At 41.3% G+C, this 18,179-nt stretch overlaps 1 protein-coding gene across 2 annotated transcripts; it reads right to left on the bottom strand.

Moving 5' to 3' along the window:
• Nucleotides 1–623: 623 nt before the first annotated feature.
• pcif1.L (phosphorylated CTD interacting factor 1 L homeolog) lies at nucleotides 624–16,244 on the bottom strand. 2 transcript variants are annotated; one of them, XM_018235181.2, is made up of 17 exons: nucleotides 16,055–16,243; nucleotides 14,331–14,389; nucleotides 12,710–12,833; nucleotides 12,505–12,629; nucleotides 9,582–9,716; nucleotides 9,395–9,498; nucleotides 8,533–8,708; nucleotides 7,976–8,123; nucleotides 7,308–7,391; nucleotides 6,957–7,056; nucleotides 6,422–6,584; nucleotides 5,834–6,009; nucleotides 4,253–4,339; nucleotides 3,976–4,160; nucleotides 3,467–3,560; nucleotides 3,208–3,383; nucleotides 624–2,272 (listed from the first exon to the last, which is right to left on the bottom strand). In XM_018235181.2, the coding sequence occupies exons 3-17, from the start codon at nucleotides 12,816–12,818 to the stop codon at nucleotides 2,062–2,064; spliced, it is 2,073 nt and encodes a 690-aa protein (XP_018090670.1). In that variant the 5' UTR covers nucleotides 12,819–12,833; nucleotides 14,331–14,389; nucleotides 16,055–16,243; the 3' UTR covers nucleotides 624–2,061. The 2 variants fall into 2 exon arrangements, with proteins under 2 accessions (XP_018090670.1, XP_018090671.1); XM_018235182.2 differs by lacking the exon at nucleotides 14,331–14,389 and having other exon boundaries at nucleotides 16,055–16,244.
• Nucleotides 16,245–18,179: the final 1,935 nt, after the last annotated feature.

Below are 18,179 nucleotides of genomic sequence, written 5' to 3'. Positions count from 1 at the left end.
ACCCTAGCAACAATGCATTGATTTGAATAAGAGACTGGAATATGAATAGGAGAGGCCTGAATAAAAAGATGAGCAACAAAAAGTAGCAATAACAATACTTTTATAGCCTTACAGCGCATTTGTGTTTTAGATGGGGTCAGTGAACCCCATTTGAAAGCTGGAAAGAGTCAGAAGAAGGAAAATAATAAAAAATAAATAATGAAGGCCAATTGAAATGTTGCTTAGAATTGGCCATTCTAGAACACACTAAAAGTTAATTAAAGGTGAACCACCCCTTTAAGAGCCCCCCATAAACTGCATCTGTGAAGCACGTATTCTGATCTGGTGAGATTCAAATGGTCTCTTTGCTAGGAGCTGTAAGATTAGAAATATTTCATATATTTTCATATTCATATAATGTTTATATAATGAATGTTGGTTGTGGGAATATTCTGCATTAGATTCTGGAAGTGATGGGATTTCCAGTGAATATGTTGGTAGATTTAGCTCAGTACTGTGACTCTTTGAGAATGTGTGTGCTTAGTTACCATTAAACTCAGCCTTACTTGTGAGAGCCGTGTCTACTTAGATCTGAATATTAAAGGGGGTTGTTTTGGATGAAAGGTTGCGAAAGACCAAGATGCTAAAATCAAAAATAGACTTTTACTGTTTGATAAAAGTAATAAAATGGTTAGACATTAAATTAATTACACTTAATATTTAGCAGATAAAACAATGGGGGATGAATCACAATACAAAGGAAAACACTCGCGCAGGGGAGAAAAACATGCAGATCCCTACCGCTCCCCCCCATGAAGAACACAACACCAACAATAAAATGCAGAGAGCAAATACACAAATATCTATTTACACATGAATACAAGTCCCTTCTTCATGACAGGAGGACTTGCCTCTATTGCAGCTGCAAGTTTCCACCAATGAAGTTGCTGAAATGTATCGTTGCTTCACCCGACAACTGAATGGGAGTGCTCTACTTGATACATGGCTGCTTAGAGAACCATGCCGAGTCCTAGTGTCTTCCCACAGTTTCCCTATCTTTATTTTGTGCTGTTAATGAGGGAACCATGTGTAAGCACCATGTGTAAGCATGTATGCCCTATAGGCTGAAGGCAGACCTGCACTATGTATAATTTATAATACAAGCTAATAATCTGCCCCAAGAAATGTATGAACATACAACATATTAGCCCTCTGCTAAGGAACTGATGCACTCTTCCACTTAGTCTTAAAGGAGAAGGAAACCCTGTAGCAAAAAATCCGTACCCCCGACCCTACTGCCTCCAGGCTAACTGCCCCCCCCCCAGGGAAAATGCCCCATACTTTATACTTACCCCTCGTCGCAGATTCTGGCAGCAGACTAAACAGCATCCATCTTCCGGGTCCTCGGACTGGAAGACCGGTAGGTCAGTGCATGCACAGTTGCAGCAATTTGATATTGGTGAAGATTGCCGATCTCCCAGACCTGGAAGATGGATGCCGCAATGTCAGCTGCCAGAATCTGCGACGAGGGGTAAGTATAAAGTATGGGGCATTTCCCCAGGGGGCAGTTAGCCTAGGGGGTAGAGGGAGGGAGGTCTACATGAGGTGGGGGTGGGTACAGGGTTTTTTTCTACAGGGTTTCCTTCTCCTTTAATGAGTTGATAAACGCTCACAACCTGCCCTAAGGATATTGATGTCATGTCACACTATGCCATATTGACCAATGCACACCTTGTCCAATGGAAACAATGTACTGCTCATACATTGCCCCATAAAATGAATGTACAATCACACCCTGCTCTAGAAATTGATGCAACATGCTCCCTGTGCAACACACAATTCTGCAAGGCTTCAACTGAACTCCAAAGGAACAAAAGTTAGTGTCTTAGTATGGGAGACCTCGATGAAGGAAAGGTCACATTCAACTCTATAAGAGAAAAGGTGTTCCTGGCTTGGTGTGCGGTCAGTTGCTCTTGTTATGCAAATAGGCAGGAGAGGATCCATTTTTAGATCTGTGGGAAGGGCAGGTGCAGCCTGTTACGTGGGTACACTATATTCTGCTTATTATAGTGGACTGTGCTATCAGTTTGCAGTGCTGTCCTTGCTTGTGCCCTCTTCTCGTGTCGGCTCTTTTTCCAACGCCACAGCGGAGTTGGTTACTCGCCCAGAGTGCTTGTAAGATGCAGTGAGCTCCTGAAGCCGCTCTGCTGTAGGTGTCCATTTCAGGAAGCCTGGTTCATTCTGAAGGAAGATCACTGCTGTGTTATGGACAGCCTTATAGTACAGCTCCTCCCTGTGGAAACAAGAGGTAAACGTAGCAAAAAGTAAGGATTCGTGTGTTACAGGAATGACCAGCGGGTCAGAGGAAGAAGTGTGAAAATGTATCCAAATGAAACAAGGGAGAGAACGGTTATAAGGGAATATGTGTTGAAGGAAATAGAAGGAACCGGTTAGTAGTTAAATCATAAAGTAGGGCAGAACTCCCATAAACTCCTACGAACTTAAAATTCGACCAATAGAAATGTATTATTAAAATCGAGTGAATAGGATCAACCCGAATTTTGAAAACTCGTTTGAGTTTTTTTTTCTCTGAATACTCAAAATGTCAAAGGAGAAATCAACATGTGGGGGGAAAAAAACCCTACCGCCCACCCCAGGTAGACCTCCCTCCCTCCTCCCCCAGGCTAACTACCCCCCCACCAGGGAAATGCCCGATACTTTATACTTACCCTTCGGCGCAGATTCTTCCAGCGAAGTTCCACACGTCCATCTTCCGCGTCCTCTGTAAGCTGATTATGAGATCAGTATTTCTGCACATGCGCAGTTGGAGCAGTTTGCATGCCAAAATTACACGGTAATTGCCGATCTCCCAGTCAGCTTAGTGAGGACGCGGAAGATGGACGAGTGGAACTTCGTTGGAAGAATCTGCGCCGAAGGGTAAGTATTGAGTATGGGGCATTTCCCCGGGGGGGGGGTAGTTAGCCTGGGGGGAGGAGGGAGGTCTACCTGGGGTGGGGGATAGGGTTTCTTTTCCCCACAGGTTGATTTTCTCCTGTAAGGTGGCAAATAGTCAAATTTCAGTTCTTAAGAAGGGCCAGAGTATGATAAATCTCAAAACTCGAATCGAATTTTGACCCTTGATAAATCCCCCCCTACATTTGATGCTTCTACAGTTTATTAGGTTTACCACTCTGTCTAGCTTCAACTCCCCAAACAAAGCAGACATGCCTTTTGCACATGTGCTGGGATCCACTACGGTATTCATGTTGAAAAGCTGTAAGAATCAGCTGGTGTCGCTTGAAGCGGCTGCTCTCCATGCGGGTGAGGGCTGGTGTTGGGGGATCTCTCCACTCTGGAATGAAGATGATGAAGGACAGGGGCTGATCTGAGTTGTCCAGAAGATTCTGTAGTGAAAGACAAATCAGCAGCTTGGTACACACTATGGGTCATAGCAACAACAGCCTTTGTTCATAGTCAGTTCTCATACCTCAAAATGTGTGACCATAGCATCCATCAGTTCCTCGCTGAATGGAGGGTTGGCCTCAAAGGAACCACTGACAGGGAAGAAACTCAAGCAAGGCCTATAAGGACAGCAAAACATAAGTAGAACCCTGGACTAAAAATTAATTCAGCATTTATTTTACATGGAGATGGAATAGACAAACAGCTAATTGGATGGAACAGAATAGACAACTCAAGAAGCCATAGGTGTACTAGCAAATATTCGGCTACATCACGCATACCCTGCAACACTCCAATCACTGCCCTCTAAATTAAGAGATACTGTGAGTTCATTAGCAGTGTATAAATCTTATTGATAGAGTTTGACAATGTGTCAAGGTGCTTGAGTCTGACATAAAATTACGAATTACTGACTAACAGGAAAGTGCTTTATAAAAAAAAAAAAAAAAAAGTCACAAAGTAGAAACAAGCAAGCTATCACTCATTCACACAAAATGAACAGTTCAGGCTTGTATTCTGTAACACCTTACTCACCCCCTGGACCCAAAATATCCATCTGTGTCTGGAAAGGCAGAGCAGTACTGTTTGAAGTAACAGTTTAAGGGTGAGGCAAAACACTCCAAAGTTACTCCAAAAACCTTGTGCAAAGTCTGAAACACGTGAACTGGCAATGCCCCCTGTAAGCCGGACCCTTCGTACTGTGCTGTGCCAAACATAACCTACAAAGATATAGGATGTGTGATTGACAGGACACATTAAATGTGTTTTTATGTATCATATTCCCCATTTAACCACCATCCTCATTCCTCACCTGATACCTTCGCATTAGACACCAGATTCGAGACAGGAATCTTTCTGTTCCAGAATCATCTATACAGCTGAGACGATAAAGCTGGTACTGTACGATAAAGCAAGTGAACAGATTTAAGGGAAAATAAAGTTAGTCCAAGACAGTTACACATATTTGTTAGGAATTCAAACGGGCAGCACTTCATAAAATAAAAGCCTTTATTATTCACATGCAGGGCAACAGCAGAGCAACGTTTCGAGCCGCCTTGCTCTTTATCAAGCTGAGACGATAAAGCTGGTACTGTACGATAAAGCAAGTGAACAGATTTAAGGGAAAATAAAGTTAGTTCAAGACAGTTACACAGTTAATTTGTATTGAAAACAAAAGATCCCTCAAATTCAGTTTCTCAAGTCTAAAAGGGGGCCTCTGTTTTTCTTCTAGGAGATAGACCACCCCCCACTATCTGTCTATAATGTCCTTTAACTTACTGGTATGGGACCTGTTATCCAGAATGCTCAGGAACTGGGGATTACTGGATAAGGTGTCTTTTTGTAATTTGGATCACCAAGACTAAGTCTTTGAAAAAAATCATTTAAACTCTAAATAAACCCAACAGGATTGTTAAGCCTTCAATAAGTATAAAGAAAAAAAATTAGTTGGGATCAATACAAGGTGCTAAGTTATTATTACAAGGAAAAGGAAAATGAATGTTAAAAATTTGATATATTTGATTAAAATGGAAGATGATATGGGAGATGACCTTCTCACAATTCGGAGCGTTGTGAATAACAGATTTCCAGATAACAGATCCAGTGCCTGTGATAAACCCACTAAAATTATTTTGTCACTAGTCGGGATTCATGCAACTTAATTACCATCAAGTACAAGATACTGTCTTATTATGGTTACAGAGTAAACGAAAATAATTTTTAAAAATGTGACTGATTTGACTAAAAAGGAGTCTATAGGAGGCAGCCTTCCCATAGGATGATGTGTTCCTGGGTAATTGATTCCATACCGGTACAGAAAAGAATAATCAAGTCCCCTCATTCGCACAAGACCACAGGGGAAAGATACTAAAGGGCTACTAAACCAAATGTTCCTGCTGGATTCTGCTTTGTATAGGGGAACAGCTATAGCAATAATTGCGTTACCTCTGTGTAAAGTGTGAAGAAATTGCCAAAAATTAAGCTGTTATTTCTACTGCAGCTACAGCTATATACAGGCAGTCCTCGAGTTACATACCTCTGACTTACATACAACTCACACTTACAGACAGGGCTGTTACGATAACAATACTATGGTTGACTCGTACGTAACGGGGACTGCCTGTAATTAAATTACTGCCAGTACAGTTGTTACAATTGCTGCTTTGCCATACTGGGGTGCTAGGTTCAATGCCTGCCAGGTTACTATCTCCAGGTACCTCCCATTCTAGTAAGGGGTTTCTTAAGCTATAAAATATCTAAGCAGGACTGTGAGAGCCGTTGACATTGCAGCATTAGGCAAGACAAAAACTGTGACCCGAGTCAGTAAAAACTTAGAAACTAGGGAAAGCACAGCAAGAGGTTTTTGGGGATAGTCAAATATATCCAGACTCACCAGTTTACTGAAGTAGCTCTGATTGATTCGCACAGATTCCCCTTTGTAGCGCACACAAACTAAGCTGCCTTCTTGTTGTACATCCACTCCTGGCTGAGTTGGCAATGCAGACACCGACAGCCGAATTGGGTGACAGAAGACTCGCCTGTCTTGGGGTGATACTGCTGGAACTTCAACTATAAGAATAACAATGTTCTTTCACACACAAAGCAATAAATCGCTTAACACATCACACTGTCAAACATTCAAGGGCTTTTTTTTTTTTTCTAGAAGTCCACAATTGCATTAGTTCACAGAGAACATAGTGTTCAACAACGAACACCTAAAGCTGTACTGTTAACCAAAAGAAATTATAGTAAATTCATATTATTAAAAATAGTCAGAACAAGTGTATAGTCACATATATACAGTAAATACTAAGCTTTCATTTTTTAGAGTAGCTGCTTTACTATGGTCCTCCACACAAAACTGCCCAAAAACTTTGAGCTCAGTCATAAAATTTTCCCTTGGTACATAAACGGGCACTCCCTGATCGTTTGTGAGGTCATGTATTATAGAGGGTCATCCTTCTTTTTCAAAATGATATACCTGGGATGCTGGCATCTCGTAGCAGTGCCAGGTGCTTCTCTCTGATCCTCTTGACATACTCGCGGGAAATATGGTAAATTTTACTGCATATTCCCTCCACTGAATCTCTAGCCACAGCCGTCATATGGGGGCCACACTGTTTGCGGAGGTGTTCCAGGCGATCCTGCAATCACAAGTGCATTTTGAGTTGCATCAATAATTAAAAATATGTGTAGTGACAGGCAGAAACAGTGGTGGATTAGTGACTGGCATTCCTGTTTAAAAGTGCTGGGTGTGAATGGAGTTCTGTGGTACTTGTGTTGAGTGTCTTCCAGCTACTATGGTTTTCCGACACACACAGGCAAGTTAATGGGTTCCTCATGAAATCACTAAGTGTGTCTTTGACTGCATTGAATGGGCCTTATATTGTAAGCTCCACCAGGGCAGAGACTGATATGAATGCTAAAAACTGTGTGACTTGCCAGTGCACTATAAAGGATAAGAATATTAATTCTTTAGAGAGAAGGACTTGGGCAATAGCATAACTTCTGCTTACCATGTAGTCTTCCTTAGTAGCTAAGTGGTCTCTTCGAAGCCAGCTAAACGTGTCCTCTACATTCCACTTCACCATCTTCCTACTGTCAGAGGAGGCCCTCCTACAAGAATATAAGGGGTCTGAATACTGGCAAACCTGTGCAGATAGTTTAAAAAGAGAAGCAAGGCCAGAGAATATTGATGGGTACAGAAAAAACGCAAAGGGGAAAACCACTGGTTTAAAAAGAGCACAATGTAGTGGAAAGGGAAAAAGGAAGCCAGAATGGCTACAGAATTAGTTACACTCAGATAAAAGGATGTAGCCTCCATATAAACAGAACATAACAGAAAAACAACAGCACAAAAATACTACCTTGACTCGATGAGACGTTTGGCAGCCTCTGCATACTTAAACAGCAGCCGTTTGGCTTCCTCCCGATGCTTGATGCGAGACAGCCTAAAGCAGGAATCAATGTAAGCTCTAGTACCATTATAAAAAATTGGTTTCTTTTATCTAACTTATTAGCCACATGCTAATAGATATAATTCAGAATTCCTGTCCCGGAGGATGTGTGTGGGCTAACCACATGAAACGTGTTGGGACTGAATTGTATTCATCTGTTTTTTCTACATGCTGTACCTATATTGGATATTTTGTAAGTATTTGTTTATTAAAATTTCCTACACTATATGCTGGCTTCTATGTTTCATGTCCAATCTGTGGAGTTTTGGAATATTTTCTCTCTGCTGGGGTGTTTGAAGATCTACTGCAGGACCATATGCTCCTTTACTACTTTCCATTCGGCTTAATACTGGTCTAATGCATGCTTCCTTGCAGTTCTACTACATCTAAAAACGATATAAACCCCCATCATATGAAAAACAAAACCCTAACTTCTACCATGCAGACACCTAGTGCTTCAATATTGCAAAATCCTGTTGCAATACAAAGGGTGACTTTACAATATAATCACTTTGCTATGAACAGATAACATCCACACTCTCACACATAGAAAATCCTTGCACACAGATAGCGCTCACCTTATGGGAACATCATTCATAATTTCTCGGAACATAGATGGTGACACAGCAGGGTCGCAGTCACTTGGCAGCAAGGGATCTGGACCCCGATCCAGAACTTTTCTCTCGAGCATCCAACGATTAAAGGATTCCCGGGGAGGGTCAATACCTGTGGGCAAAATATTAGCAACATTCTAAGTTTATGAACACAACAAAAATGAATTATGTCTGTGCATGCAAGGTTTTAATGGCCTCCTGATCAAATGCTTACATCACTTATTAGTTGCTAATTTAGATACTATATTGATACACAGAGATTTAGAATGATTATGTGCTATACAGGCAGACAATACATCTTTGCAAGTCTACTGATCTAGGGTCTGGCTCTGTGGCTATTTTAGCAAATTCCCTTTTTCTGGATGAACCAATAGAGACATTTTCATTAGTAAACAAATGGAAATACAGAAACAGAGGACATCTAACTAGTCAGACACTGAAAGTCACACTGTTATTATTCACACATGGGGTTTGTGCTGGCATATGATGTATAGAGAGGCTGGCAGTAGAGATTACATTACCTTCTCTCTGTTGGCATAGCTCACGGTAGTGCTGTCTCAGTTTGAGAACAAGTTGCGACCGCAAAAGCTCCACTTCAGGATGTGGGGGCAAGCACTGAGAAGGCGGTGGCAGAAGGTGTGATGGTGGAACTGGCTTCACTACTACGTTGCTTTGAATGTCCAAATCCCAGTAAACACTGTGAGAAAGAAAATGTTTGGTTTCTTCTAAAATTCAATATACTAGTGCGTTATATTATTTGCCTTGTTACAGACCCTATTTTCACAAGAGCCCACAATCAATACAGCTTAACCCAATTACTCTAAAGGAGTAACATGCATTACTTATAAATCCCTCTTTTTACTCAACTAGTCTCTCAAAACATATGCTTATATATTCCCTTTGCCAAGATATACATTTAATATGGGACATATTTGCAGCTCTGTTAAAATAGATCACCAGTCACTATTATCTAATCATATGTTAACAGTTCAACAGAGCTGCAAATATGTTATATCAGCAAATAGTTCTGACAAGTCTATTTACAAAAATCTATTAGGTTCCACCTTGCAACTGCACTTGTGCAATTTATCACTGATTAGCATAAATAAGCCCCACTAATTGCCCCTATGCCTTCCTGGTAAGACAGTCACGAGACACTTTAATTCAACTCCTCAACAACAATAACTCACAAGTTAAAAGACTAGAATTCTTAGCATCTCAAATGGTATTAGTTGTAGTTCTTGCACTGGAGGCACATGGAAGCTTACCAATTAATGATCTATAAACCCTATGCCTTATTTGCTAATTCTTTGTTCCTCATATTGCAATAATTGATTGCCCAAACATTGCATTTCAGGTTCCTCAATGAACTGTTGAACTCACTCTGTAGTTTTCAGAAGAGCAGAGAGTTGCTTTTCATCCATGGATACTCCTGGGAAGATGGGAGAACTGGGTACTGCTCCAGGTGTAACGGGAGTTGGTTCTGTCTATTAAAGCAGAGGTTGAGGTTACAGTAGTCAGTCAGCACAAAGAAAAGGAAAAAGTGTGACAGCTATGGAAATTACAGTACCTTCAGCTTCTTAACAGGCTCTCCTGTTGACAGATCCTCAGATATCCTCCTTTTTGGGGGTCTGGTATCTTTTGGTGTCTCTGGCATCGCCCCCTCCACTGGATCTGGGGCTGCATTGAGACCCAGTGGATCAGACTGTGAAAAGAACCAAGGTCATTTTAGCTCACTGGCATAAAATCAATTTAACAGACAGAGATAACTGTAATTGTAGAAACCCAAGTTATGTTATAGCAAACCAGGGTTTGTTCTTTTTGGGTGCTATCTAGTGTCTACCACCAGGTGGGGTACAGGAGCACGTTCAGCAATGCAACGAATTCCGACTTCATTTTGATCTCTACAACACTGAAATCTTCTCCAGCCTTCAGGAAAACTTTCTGGAAGTTTAAGGGGGTCTGGGGTGTCAGAAGTAATTGCCTGTCATTGCATTTAACAGATTTGTGGCTAAAGTTCCCAATGCCTCTTACTGTATTTAATGTATTTGGGGCTAAAGAGTCCACTGACACAAAAATTAATTTCCACTGCCTCTCACTGTATTTAATGTCTTTTGGTTGCCACTACTTCTGCCCCTCACTGTATATGCAAAATGCCCTGTCGCGGGTAAATGCAGGGTTGAGAATAATCAGATATTTTACTGTTTAAATAAAATCTGTAAGATTCAAAATATTCAAATATTGCCTGCCCCTCCTCTAGGCATAAAGGAGGGGCAGACAATTACATTCACTTTGCATTCAGCACTTCCTACAGGTCACTGCTCTCCCTACATTCCCCCAGTTCTCTTAACCATTTAATTGTGTAACCAGTACATGGGGATGGACATCAGGTCCCCCATTCTGCTGCACAAACAAGATTCTGAGGGGTATATTTATCAAAAAGTGAAGTTAAAAGTGAAGTTCCACCACTACAGTGAAATTCCGCCGCTCTCCATTCATTTCAATGGGATTTTTATAGGCGAATTTATCAAAGGGTGAACTTTCACTTTCACCCATTGATAAATACGCCTTTCAAAATCCCATAGAAATGAATGGAGAGCTGCGGAATTTCACTCTAGTGGCGGAACTTCACTCTTTGATAAATTTACCCCTGAGTGAGATGATGCAAGGCTTGTCTTAAAGGAAAACTATACCCCCAAAATGAATACTTAAGCAACAGATAGTTTATATCAAATTGTATGACATATTAAAGAATCTTACCAAACTGGAATATATATTTACATAAATATTGCCCTTTTACATCTCTTGCCTTGAACCACCATTTCGTGACTCTATCTGTGCTGCCTCAGAGATCACCTGACCAGAAATACTACAACACTAACTGTAACAGGAAGAAGTGAGGAAGCAAAAGGCAGAACTCTGTTAATTGGCTCATGTGACCTTACATGTGGTTTGTATGTGAGTACAGTGAATCTTACGATCTCAGGGGGCGGCCCTTATTTTTTAAAATGGCAATTTTCTATTTATGATTACCCAATGGCACATACTACTAAAAAAGTATATTATTATGATAATGGTTCATTTACATGAAGCAGGGTTTTACACATGAGCTGTTTTACTCAGTATCTTTTAATAGAGACCTACATTGTTTGGGGGGTATAGTTTTCCTTTAATAAGTGTCCACAAAATGGCTCCTGCCTGCTTGCTATAATTATGAATTCCCAGACTGATGGAAACAAGATTTCATTCATTTTTTTGGGGTGACAGATCCCGTTTCAAACAAGGGACAAGAGTCTCTTGATAAACTGCTTACTTTGTCTCATAGTTCTGCTATGCTGAGACACAGTAGGCAGTTTATCAAGAGACTCCATTTTTTTGCAATAGATTCTTTTTTGTTATTGTTTTTTGAAACTTTTTTGTACACATTGCATTTTTAAAAATAACAGATGATTACACGATTGAGAATATTTCTCGTAAAAATGGAGATCACAGATCATTATTATATATAAAGAAATGTAGCAATAGTGACACCTTGAGGTAAAATTCTAAATTGACGTAAAATGTATACGTAAAATGTATACGATCTGTTGTTTGAATACATAACTGCACTTATTTGCATTGATTGGTTGTTAATGACGTCATCTTGACGCCCACTTTTTATCTATCTATATATCTATATATATATATATATATATATATATATATATATATATATATATATATATATATATATATATATATATACACATACAGCCCCTCGTTTCCCAGCAGCTTGATTATATCTGCCCCTGTGCACGGATCCAATTACATGTACAATAAAGAACAAAAAATGCCAGCACCAAGGGTCTTGTGTCCAAAAAACTTGTATTAAGACATAGTATGTAAAAACCGACGTTTCGGTCCCTCTTGTGACCTTTTTCAAGGTACAAATACACACATGATTAGTTCATTAAATAACCTCCACCCACATCACGTGGCTGTGCCTGTGTTTCCTTGTGCGTTTAACCTCTTGTATGGCTGTTTGCAGCAGTGAAGCAAAACATTCTTTTAAAAAGTTAATACATATAGATGTATTTCATATTAAAAATACTAAAAACTTTCTTAAAAAATCTTTAAGCATTCTAAAAAAGTGCCGAGTGCCTAGAATAGTGTAAAAAATTTTGTAAAAAAACATTTTTTTGCCACACAAAGTGTATCACCTCCTGGATATAAACAAATCCTATGTACTCCCTTTAGAAACATAGTAAAGAAAATTGTATATCTCAATTATACTGTTGCCAATCTTGACTTAATGGTTACATATTCATTCAATCTGGAAGTACTAGGAAAAAAAGTTATATTGTTTCACTAATCCTATACCTAAAGACATTATCTCTTATTCAAAAATCCATTAAGTTGGAGGGTAGAGTTCAGTCCTTTCGGGGCCACACATCCCAATTCAAAAGTTCAGAATGCTTCTTTCTGAAGTAAAATTTGATTGGCATCATACTCACAATGACATCATGCTGGCCAAGGACAGGCATCTCCCACAGAGACTGATTAGTGAATCGGTTGAAATAATAAAGACGGCTCTCTCTTTTGCTCCAGCATTTCTCCCATCCAGCTTGCACAAGCTCATCTGAGGAAGAGAAGGACGACATGAGTACCCTATGTTACAGCTTTATCCCATACCTACTTCTCTGTGAGGCAGGGTGTTACCTGGGAGATCAGTAGGAGCACGGGGTGGGCAAGGTGAATCAGATGTGCTTGGTGATAAGCTTATCAATGCAGCATCCGCTTGGGGACTTCCATGATTGTCAAGAGCCATCTCAGCTGACACAGTCTGGAAACAGAAGAAATTAGATAAAGCACTGATAATATATTAAGTGCAGACTGATGATACCAGTAAGATATATAGACATATATATAAAGTATACAGTTCACGCCTGTGTCCCTCATCATCATGAGTATAACAGAAGGCATTCTGCATATTATAAACACACTCTCATACTCATCATGACCATCCCCATTCTCAAATATAATGAATGCAATGTCTTGCTGGCTCACAAACAGCATGCATTATTTCACCTTTTTTTTTTTTTTTTATACAGGTATGGGACCTGTTCTCCAGAATGCTTGCGACCTGGGGTTTTCCGGGTAACGGATCTTTCTGTAAAATGGATGTTAATACCTTAAGTCTACGTTAATCATGTAAACATTTAATAAACGCAATAGGCTGATTTTGCCTTCAGTTAGGATTAATTATATCTTAGTTTGGATCAAGTACAAGGTACTGTTTTATTATTATTCAGTTTTCTGGATAATGGGTTTCCGGATAATGGATCCCATACCTGTATTTGCTTTTATAATGGCTTTCCCTTGTGAACTTTGAGCCTCATATCCTAAATTTAAAATATTATGATATATTGAGAGTCAGGGCTGTATCTTTGTCCAGTACCACCATAGGCACCAGACTGGACAGGCGTTGTTGATCGCACCTTGCTCCCTGAGGGGGTTAGCATTTCCTTTTTTATACAATGGTATCTGTGGGCTGCCCCCCCCTAAAGCTGCTAACATCACACAGCCCCTATGCTAGAATCAGCCCCTTCCCTTGCCTGCAACCATATCCATTGCGTCAGCCTGGGTGCAAGCACACGTGATAGAATTTGGTACCGAAAAGAAGAGCGTTTGAATCTCAACTGACCCAATCCAGTGCAGGCAAATTAAGGGACTGATTCTAGGCCTGTGCTTTTCAGCAGGTGAAGTTTTAACCCTGTGTGACATTAGCTTAATGTATGGCCCTGTTAACGTCACATCTGCTAGGAACAGATTCTTAAGCTGGCCATAGACGCAAAGATCCGATTTTTGGGCCGTTTATGGAGCGTCTCGACATTCGTCATGCCATGCCGATCGGTCGTTCACACGATCAGACAGGTTAGAAAATTTCTGTCGGCTGCCGATAATATCTCTGCATGTATTGCCGATCTGACAATATCAGTGGGAGACTGTCACTAGCTTTTGTCGGACATAACTTTCGTAAGATTGTTGTAGGGGCAGAACATCGGCTGATCTGTTCTTTTACTACTTTATTTGATCTGAAAGGTTGTGGCAGGTCGGGAGATTGGGATGTCCAATCGTTAGTCCGATATAGCAGGTAAATCTGCACGTCTATGGCCGGCTTTACCCTCTTCCTTTTTTCCCCAACATCTGTTTAATTGAAGGATAAATATATTTATTCTATAAACAAAGGAATGTGACTCAAAAAGTAAGCATTACTGCACCACACACTCACACATTGTCTTTCATATTCTTATTTTTATACAAGACTATGGCTACTCACACAATGAAGATTTTAAACTGTAAGCTCTTCTCCAATGTGGATTCTTGTCATTTTAATAGCTGTTCAAAGTAAAAACAATAAATAAATAAATAAAACATATTAAGAGATGCTTAGTTCAAAAGCTATTGCTTGGTAAAACTGAGCTGCCATTCTTTAGAATTCGGACATTGAGTAGTACTATGGCTACTTTATGATAGATCTTCAGAACATAAATTCCATAAAGACTCACAAGCACCAATAACACCAACAACAAAAGGGGTTTCTATTTAGCTTGAAATTAACTTGTAACCTTTATGTATATTTGTATGATTGTGACCGATTCGGCAGTTTATCTGCCTGTGTAGGGGGTGTTTCAATGGGTCTCCCCCATCAATACATCGATATTGACCAGGCAGGTTTGATTTCTCTTGTGATCGAGGCCTGCGTCGCCTAGTTGATTCGGTCCTAGCCCGATCAGCGTCCATTTCCTTTGTTGTAATCCGATTATTTGGCCCAAGGGAAGAACGATTCGATTAACCCGATATCGCCCTGCCTTTGGTGGTAATATCTGTTTAAGATTCGCTTGCTTGGCAAGGTCTTATAGTGCATGGCCAGACAGCATTTCCTTAATTCAGAGCTTTCCAGACAACAGATAGCAGATCCCACAGTTGGTCTTTTTTTATTTTTTTTCTGTTTTATGATTATTTGCCTTCTGCCTCTTTCCAGCTAGAAAATGCAGAGGGGTCGCTGAGCCAACCACAACAAACAATTGCTCTATGAGGCTACTATTTTATTATTGCTATTTTTCATTACTTATCAGCCTGCTCTCCTATCCATCTTCCAGACTCTCAATCAAACCAACGCACGGGCCCCTTGGGTGAACCCAAGCCTAGCAAACAAATCACTGCTGGAAACTGAAAAGCTACTGAACAAAAAAAAACATGATCAATGCTGAAGACCAACTGCGAACAATCTCAGAACATCAGAGTGCAGCGGTGAACGGCCCCTTTCATAGAGACAAATAGATAAAGGCGGCATTTTCTGTGCAGGATTACGTTGCACCTGACAGTTGCAGGAAATGAAAGTGAAAGTAAGATCTAGTTGATGATGGCTATATATCTGTATACGTTCATTCTAAACGACACTGGCATGGGGGGGGCTGCTTGATAAGTCAATGAGAAGACATGGTGGTGTACAAAATGGCAATAACAAACAAATGGGAAGGGATTTCACAAATCCTAGGATGAACGTGATTTAATCAGTAAAATCCTGTCTGTGGTTTCTCTCACACAGGGACAAATAAGCACTAGGAACATCATATGACACTTGCTCCAGTGGCTTCCCACGTCCAACTGCCAATACTGCATAAGCCCCCACACAAATACACAGAACAGAGACAAGGGGCTGGGGGGCGTTCAGGGATATGAATGAGGATTAGTCCTTAGTACTGTTTAGAGTAAATATGTGGTTAATAGCAAGTATTCGGACTAGGCTGACAGTTGTGAGGAGAAGCCTAGGAGAGATATATACAGTCAGCTGTATGGGGGGGAAAAAAAGGCGCCAAGAAGAGGGAGCGCCTGACAGAAAGGCTGTGGTCTCCATGGTGATGTCAGGGTTACATAAATCATAGAAACCGCACAGATAAGACAGTGTGTGGGCGTATAAATATATACACATACATATATCAGTATAGAAGTATATAAAATTTATATTGTGCCCGCGTAGGTCTATCTATTTCCACATACCGCCCAACGGTCCCCGCTTTGCGCGGGACAGTCCCGCTTTTCACTGAACGGCTCCCGCCGCCTCCGAATCGCTGATTAAATATCCCGCAAGGCTGTTTACATGTCCAGCTCCTCGGCTCCAGCAGGCCATCTAATCCAGACGTCACCAGTCTCATCTCGCGAACTGTGACGTCACGACAAGAAAGTATATAAAGCGCGGCGACGCGGCACGCAGCCGCCTTGAGTGGGCGTGACGAGGATCGAGTGAGTGGAAGACAAACAAAACACAAGCTGCTAGTATGGGCAGGGCGCCTCAGGCAGCGCACGGCCTCTCTTGTAAATGAGCTGACGTCTTTCTTCAAGGATTGAAAAACATTGTCTTTTTCCTGGTGTTACAAATATTTAACACTAATTACAGGAATTCTTTGTTTTTTTCTGTTTACTAATATGGAATGAGTCAGGAAAAAAAACACCGTATTTGTTCTGGTTTGTGCTGCCAGCAAATAACTGTCCCCTGTGTTTCTTCAGGGATCAGGCTGAAATATGTATTGTTATTGTCATTCCAGGCTCTTGTTCAAATCAATGCACGGGTGCTAGGGTGATTTGAACCCTAGTGACCAGAAATTGAAACTGGAGAGCTAATGAATAAAAAGCGAAATAACTCAAAAACCACAAATAATAAAAAATGAAAACCGTGACAATTTGTCTCAATATACCACCCTATACTTTCTCTGCAGCCCTGGGTCAGACTGAAGGGCCCAATGCCCCCCGAGGATGCTGTATCCAGGCCCAATGCCACGGTGCGTCGCAATTAGGGTTGCCACCTTTTCTAGAAAAAAATACCGGCCATCCTATGTTTTTATGTTTTTTCCTTTCTAACATTGCAATCATGCAACATTTCTACCGGCGAGGTGGCAACCCTAGCACTGGGTTTTTTCCCCATGATTGCGCATGCGAACTGGGCTTTTATGCCGCGATTGTGCAGGTGCGCGCGTACGGGTTTTTTGCCGTGGCCTGAAGATCATTTTTGCAGGGAGCGAGTCTGGGTCGGCGGGTAGGGTTGCCACCTTTTCTGGAAAAAAATACCGGCCTTCCTATATATTTTTCTTTTTACCCTATTAATAACATTGGGATCAGTCATCATTTTTACCGGCCAGGCTGGTGGCAACCCTACCAACGGGACCCACAAGAGCTTGGGCCCACTGGATTTTTTCCTGGTATCCCGCCGGCTCAGTCCGCCCCTGCTGCCGCCTACCCCTAGTCCAGTCACCTTTCTCCATTCACCTCAGTGTTGCCTGGTAGAGAGAAGGACTGTCTGCGTCTGTTCACCTTCTCATTTGCATTGGTCAGGTGGAGGGAGGCGAAGTGACCGGGCAGATTGCTTAGGGCACCTGGCCAAGGGCACCATCCCGGGGTTATTCCAGCGAGCACCACAGAGCAATCCTCCTCCTGCTTCTTCTCGCAGGTGCGAGAATACCGGCTGGGAGGCAACCCTATATACGATAGATGATGTCGCTGATGAAGAGAAGCGGCAGCCAGCTCAGTGGGGAGAGAAACCCATTCATGGAAATAGCAATGAGCAGCTGCAGGTACAACGGCAGGATCATCTGACCCCTTAGCTCATGAGCGCATCCCGAATGAACCTGCATGAACTTTACAGCCAGTGTCTAGTGGCAGCGCTGCTCCAAGCCCGAGCACAACTCCCACAGTCAGGCCCCGTATGGCTCCGGTGATCGTTCTAGTGGGTCAAGTCCGGGAAGAAGAATTCTGAAGAATTGGTGTTTATTTTTTGATGTGTACTAACAATTTTTTTTAAAAATTTTTTTGATGTTACTGGTTACATAGGATAGAACAAGAGCTAATTTGGGAGAAGACTGGGTAAAATTGACCAAAAGTAAAACACCAGAGTAAAAGACTCTTTTATTCTGGTCTTTAACTCTGGTCATATCTCCGGAGGCATCAGTGAAGACAAGTGCTGGCAGGGGTTTTCCTTTTTCATGGAGGAGTTATACCACACAATATTTGCCCATTGTTTCTCATAAACAGGTTGTTATTTTGAGTTCAGGCCTAGTATGCTATGCAAAGTGCCACATTTTTATAATATAGGGACACAAGGGCTGAATTAGAACTCTGGCAGCTGAGGTCT

This window comes from Xenopus laevis, chromosome 9_10L (genome assembly GCF_017654675.1).
Source record: "Xenopus laevis strain J_2021 chromosome 9_10L, Xenopus_laevis_v10.1, whole genome shotgun sequence".
NCBI classification, from domain to species: Eukaryota; Metazoa; Chordata; class Amphibia; order Anura; family Pipidae; genus Xenopus; species Xenopus laevis.
This window is presented reverse-complemented; position numbering and strand designations above follow the sequence as displayed.

Bases quoted from the DNA above. Each gene is read 5' to 3' on its own strand.
- pcif1.L (XM_018235182.2), bottom strand. From the start codon at position 12,818: ATGGCTCTTGACAATCATGGAAGTCCCCAAGCGGATGCTGCATTGATA. The intron at 12,630-12,709 runs GTAACACCCTGC...TCTCTTCCTCAG, and splicing joins TGCTCCTACTGATCTCCCAG to ATGAGCTTGTGCAAGCTGGA. The intron at 7,392-7,975 runs GTGAGCGCTATC...TTCCTGCTTTAG, and splicing joins ATGAATGATGTTCCCATAAG to GCTGTCTCGCATCAAGCATC.